The 6,117-nt window shown below is 34.2% G+C and overlaps 1 protein-coding gene across 1 annotated transcript in view; it reads left to right on the forward strand.

Moving 5' to 3' along the window:
• The window catches only part of DSCAM (DS cell adhesion molecule), a 717,945-nt gene extending 712,029 nt beyond the window's left edge, over window positions 1-5,916 (forward strand). The window contains exon 32 of the mRNA XM_053705914.1: window positions 5,576-5,916. Within this exon, the coding sequence (XP_053561889.1) occupies window positions 5,576-5,916 (341 nt within the window). The remainder of the gene's footprint in view (window positions 1-5,575) is intronic.
• Window positions 5,917-6,117: the final 201 nt, after the last annotated feature.

The raw sequence follows: 6,117 nt of genomic DNA on the forward strand, positions 1-6,117 counted from the left end.
TATTTGAAAAGATGCCATTTTAGATGCGTAAACAATGAAGAGAAAATGAAATCTAAAACTAATCTGTTTTCTAATATCTCTAAAAATCTTATTTGATATTACCAGCAACTAATATTAAACATCAAGGAGAAAAATGGCTTTTGAATTTCATCACCCAAGAATAAAAGTACAGGAAGTCTCCCTGGCTAGGCTTAAAGGGACAGTCAACACCAGAATTTTTGTTGTTTAAATAGGTAGATAATCCCTTTATTACCCATTCCCTAGTTTTGCATAACCAACACAGTTATAATAATACATGTTTTACCTCTGTAATTGCCTTGTGTCTAAGCCTCTGCAAACTGCCCTCTTATTTCAGTTGTTTTGACAGACTTGCATTTTTAGCCAATCAGTGCTCACTGGTAGGAGCTTCACGTGCCTGAGCTCAATATTATCTAAATGAAAAACATGAACTAACGTCCTCTAGTGGTGAAAAACTGTCAAAATGCTTTCAGAATAGAGGCAGCCTTCAAGGTCTAAGAAATTTGCATATAAGGTTTAGCTTTCAACTAAGAATACCAAGAGAACAAAGCACAATTGGTAATTAAAGTAAATTGGAAAGTTGTTTAAAATGACATGCCCTATTTAAATCATGAAGTTTTTTTTTACTTGACTGTCCCTTTAATGATACTTTCTATTTGCTGAATTATAACTAGGTCCATAATATGTATTGCTGTTCTTTTTGATGCATTTAGCCCCTATTTAGGACCAAGTTTCTATTAATGAAATTTAAGACTATCAAAAGTGTCCAAACTTAATTGAGGGGCCACATCAGAAGCTTTCAGGGGTATGAGGAAGTATGAGGAATTCAAATATGAGGAATTCTCTTAATTGTAGCAAATCATTCCAAAAGAGACAATGATGTTGCTTATGATGGTTCAAATACCACAAATTTATTTATTCAGAGAAACAAAGAAGCATTGAATGGATCCCTATAGAGAAAGCCCTTTGTCTGCTTCAGCTGCCATCTGCTTAGGTGTGTCACATAGATAGGTCCTCTGTTTGCAACAAGGGAAAGGTAGAGTAGAAGGGTTTGATTGCAACCATTACTAAAAGTGTCAAACAGCCATATAACTTGTTTTTTTTACTAAAAGTGCTGTTAAAAAGATAGTAAACAACTTGTATTTACATGACAATTCTGGTTGTGTTGCTATAAAAAAATATTGTCAAATTAAAATACCATCTCGTTTTATGGAATTGTTTTTCAATAGACAAATTACACATAACACATTCAAACAAAAAGAGAAGCTGGAATGAACAACAGCTCAAATAGCTTGTTCTATGGCCCGGTTGCCACCAGGGAGTAGCTTCGTTTTGCCCAATTGTGCTTTTCACAGAGGAAAACTTTTCTGAATCATATCAGTCAGATTCCGCTAACAATGTCAGTCCAGCCCTGAAATACTAGGCAATTCTCCTCCAAAACAAGGGAAACAAGGTTTCGACCTTCTATGGGCCTTGTCAGTGAGTCTACATCTGGTTTTCCCATCACACTTAGGGAGACCCTAAGGGTCATTATGCAAATTTAAACAAAAAGAGAAGCAATCTGCCACCTCATCATTGAGTTACAGTCATATCCCTCTAAGCACATTGGGCAAGGAGTCCACATCTAGTTTATCCCATCACCCTTAGGGAGACCCTAAGGGTCATTATGCAAATTCAAAAAAGAGAAACAGTCTGCCACACATAAGACTTGCCTTATCTGAAGGAACAAATTCAGGCTTGAGTATGCTAGCCATGGTCATTATGTTAGTATAAGGTGCTTTTCTTGCTGATGTTGTTATGCTGTCATCTAAAACCAATTATGGAAAGAGTTTGTGAAGGGTTAGCCTTGAGATGTTTCTTGAGATGATTCTCTGAAATGGCTCATCTGTCTATTAGAACATATAGTATTAGTTCAAAAACAGCACTGTTAATGAGATGTACTTTGGTTCCGTTTTTACTTGTTGTCACTATCTTTTTAAATTGAAGTATGGGCAATATCCACCTTGGGTTTATTTCTTTTTAAAGTTGTGCTTCTTTTTTCTTCTTATTCCTGTTAACTAAAACATAATTTGCCTAACTTAATTCTTGCTCCAGTTATATTTATCTGCCGTTTCTCCAGCCTTACGGAAGGCCATATCTAGTCCTTGTATGTAGTATGGGCCTATTTGGATATTTGCTTTAAAAAACAAAAAACAAACAAAAACTAATTGCTTACGTAAACAGTAACAGACTGGGCGTGTGGATCATAGGATCCCCAATATTTTAAAATTTCAATGATACATATAAAATATAGTTTGCATCACTTATTGTGGGTCAGCTGGTTAGTGATAAGGAGCAACTATTATTTAAAGGCATATGAAGTCCAAAATTGACATGATTCAGATAGATCATGCAATTTTAAACAGCTTTCCAAATTACTTTTATTATCTATTTTGCTTTGTCTTCTAGCCATCCTTTGTTGAAAATAATTTCTAGGTAGGCTCAGGAGTAGCAAATCACTAATGTGAGCTAACTGCTGATTGGTGGCTGCACATATAAGCCTCTTGTAATTGGCTCACCTGATGGGTTCAGCTAGCTACCAGTAGAGCACGACTGCTCTTTAAAAACACAGGATAGATAGATGATAGATAGATAGATAGATAGATAGATAGATAGATAGATAGATAGTATACAAATGGTGCAACCTCATCCAGGATAGTTGTTGCTGATTTTATTTTCTTGAGTTATTGTCAACTGCATATGAATTTCCCTTGGAATGTGTCTTATCCTGGTACTAATTTGATCCTTAACTGTAAAGGGTTATTTTTATTTCTAGAATATACCATGTTGTTCAATGTATGGCTGACTACCTGATAACTGAGTTTAATATGTTGGAATTCTAGATTTGGCCATTATTCTATTTTCATAGAGGAAATACAAAATATTGGTGCATAGCTTTTAGTTAGCCATTTAGAAATAGGTTTTTGCTAATATACTATACCTTAAAGGGATACTAAATCCAAATGTTTTCTTTTATGATTCAGATAGAGCATGGACTTTTAAGCAACTTTTTTATTTACTCCTATTATCAATTTGTCTTTGTTCTCTTGCTATCTTTATTTGAAAAAGAAGGTATCTAAGATCTAAGCTAAGGAGCCAGACAATTTTTGGTTCAGACCCTGGGCAGCACTTGTTTATTGGTGAGTGCATTTATTCACCAATCAGCAAGCACAACCCAGGTTGTGAAACAAAAATGGGCCGGATTCTAAACTTTCATTCTTGCTTTTCAAATAAAGATAGCAAGAAAATGAAGAAAAATTGATAATAGGAGTACATTAGAAAGTTGCTTAAAATTGCATGCTCTTTCTGAATCATGAAAGAAAAAAATTGGGTTCAGTGTCCCTTTAACAAGCATATGTTTTACCTACAAAAGTAAGGAAGATGTTCATTTTAAAATAGCACATAAAAACATATATGTGTGGGACAGTATATAACTTATAATCAAACCAAACTTCAATAAAAATGTTATCATATAAATGCAGCTATATAAAAAAAAAGGTGTCTTCATTCTGAAATGTAAATACTGCAGTTGATTTCAGTGTGCTGGCATATGTATCGTCAACTGTTGGCTCCCAATGTAAGGACTTTCATCTCTTTTTTTCTGTACCACATTACGAAAACAATACCATTGTGGCACAATCTTTTTCATTTATCTTTTAGTTGCTAATTAGATTTTAACACATGAATTATTTAAAGTTGCTCTTCTGCAGGACTGAGACAGTTGAAAGATTTACTTTCCATAGGAATAAGATGTCCACAATACTGAAAAGAGGTAATTAGTGCTTCAGGTCATCGAACCATGCCACAAACGTAATAAAGCTTTGCCAGGAAAACACGATCACTCAGTCTCATTGTGCTATAACAAATTGGTAGTTGAATGAGACAAATAAATCTCATTTTCCTTTGAAACATGAGTACAGGCTTTCAGAGATCTTGTTGTGCATTGTTTGTGACTCCTCCTCACTGGTAATACACTATTTATTTTTAAGTACAAAAGGGATGCATATGTGATGAAATTTAAATGGCTATCCAATTATCATTTAGCCAGGCAGTAAGAACAAGGAACAAGGGAAATCATTTTATTTGACAGATCTATAAATAACAAAACACTAACAAATAATTTTAAAAAGTAAGTATTTCCTCTAATGGTTTGAAACATATTCTTACCCTTGGAGTTTCATTGTTTCCTGTATTTGTAACTGAATTAACTGATATGCGATATCCGGAAGAAAATAATGCAATTCAAATTTAAAGGGACTGTCAAACTCCAAAATTATTATTATTTGGGATATTGTTTAAAAAGATAATCCCTTTATTATCCATTCTCCAGTTTTGCACAGCCAATATGGTTATATTAATATACTTATAACCTCTGTGATTACCTTGTATCAAAGCCTCTTCTGACAGCCCCCTGATCACATGGCTATTTATTATCAATTGACTTGCATTTTCGCTAAGTAGTTCAGTGTCCTCCCCAAACCACGTGCATGAGCACAATGTTATCTCTTTGGCCCACAGGAAGTAGCAGTCTCCTGTTGTGAAAAGCTAATAAAAAACATGTGATAAGAGGCTGTCTGTAGTGGCTTACAAACAGGCAGAAATGTTGAGGTTTAAATGTTATAAAGTATACTAATATATCAATGTTGGTTGTGCAAAGATGGGGAATGGGTAGTAAAGGCGTTATCTGTCTTTTTAAACAATATCAATTTTGGTGTTGACTGTCCCTTTAAAGGGGACACTGTACTCAGCATCTAAACATGTTAATATTATTATTTTTAGGTAAAAGCTTGAATTAAAACTCAGACTAAAGAACTGGTTGTGTACTACCAATTAATGCTTATGGGCGTTTCCAGCTGATGATCATTAGATGATAGCTACTTCCTGTTACTGCTTATTAGTTGATAAGTTTACACAGAACATTAGTAGGAAGTAACTAAAAGCCCATGAACACTAGCAGAAAGAACCTGTAAGCCAATGATCATCAGTAGGAAGTACTAACTGATTTTAATGTGTTTATTTAAATGTAAACAACTTTTACTACATATTTTATATTATTTTTACATGCTCTTTTAAGAAACATTTTAATTACAGTAGTTTTTTAATTAAGAATTTATCCTTCTACCATATGCATACATAGTCTACCAATAAAAGAAAAAGAGGTAATTGGAGACACGAAATACTAATTTGCTCATTGTTACTTGTTGTTAATGATAGTTAGAATGCTAATTTGATTCTTGTCTAGTACTATCTCTGCAATGTTGTCCTGTAGAGCACACGCCACCCATGTGCCTGCATACTCTGCAAATTCTATACAAAAACACCATATACATCTATGTGTATATACAAAATGTAGGTTTATTCAACACAAGATCATCCATTTTTCACAAAAAAAGAAAAAAATAAACAGGTGTAACGCACTTTAAAATACTTTTTTTTCACTATGAGCAAAAAAAAGCCTAAATTTTCTTTTGTTTAATACTTATAATAACATTTTTTTCTTTCTTATTCTATTGTCAAGGTGATGTTATGAACTTGCCGCCATATCTTAGAATGGACTTTTTATTAAATCGCGGTGCTTCAGGAACTAACAGAGACCTGGGTTTAGGGCAGGCTTGCTTGGAACCTCAGAAAAGTCGGACCCTGAAGAGACCTACAGTTTTGGAACCAATACCAATGGAAAATCCATCAGCACGAGAAGTACAGTCATGGCAGCCCAGTGCTGCGGCACCATTACCTCAAAGAGAGGGCACAGAGCTAGGACAGGCAGCAAAAATTAGCAGTTCTCAAGAATCACTGCTGGACTCCCGGGGTCACTTAAAAGGAAACAATCCCTACACAAAATCTTATACCCTGGTATAACACAAAAAGAAACTGTAAATACAAACAAATAAATCAAAATGCAAATCAAAGCTACCTTTTTCTACTGAAATCCAATATTTATAATTTAAAGAAGATAAAAGGATTGCCAAAACATGAAAAAAGGATTTTACAGACAGTGCAAAGACTCTTTATTTTGTCCAACTATGTAAAACCCATCTTTCGGGATGTCATCTTTTTTTA

Source organism: Bombina bombina, chromosome 3 (genome assembly GCF_027579735.1).
Source record: "Bombina bombina isolate aBomBom1 chromosome 3, aBomBom1.pri, whole genome shotgun sequence".
Lineage (NCBI taxonomy): Eukaryota > Metazoa > Chordata > Amphibia > Anura > Bombinatoridae > Bombina > Bombina bombina.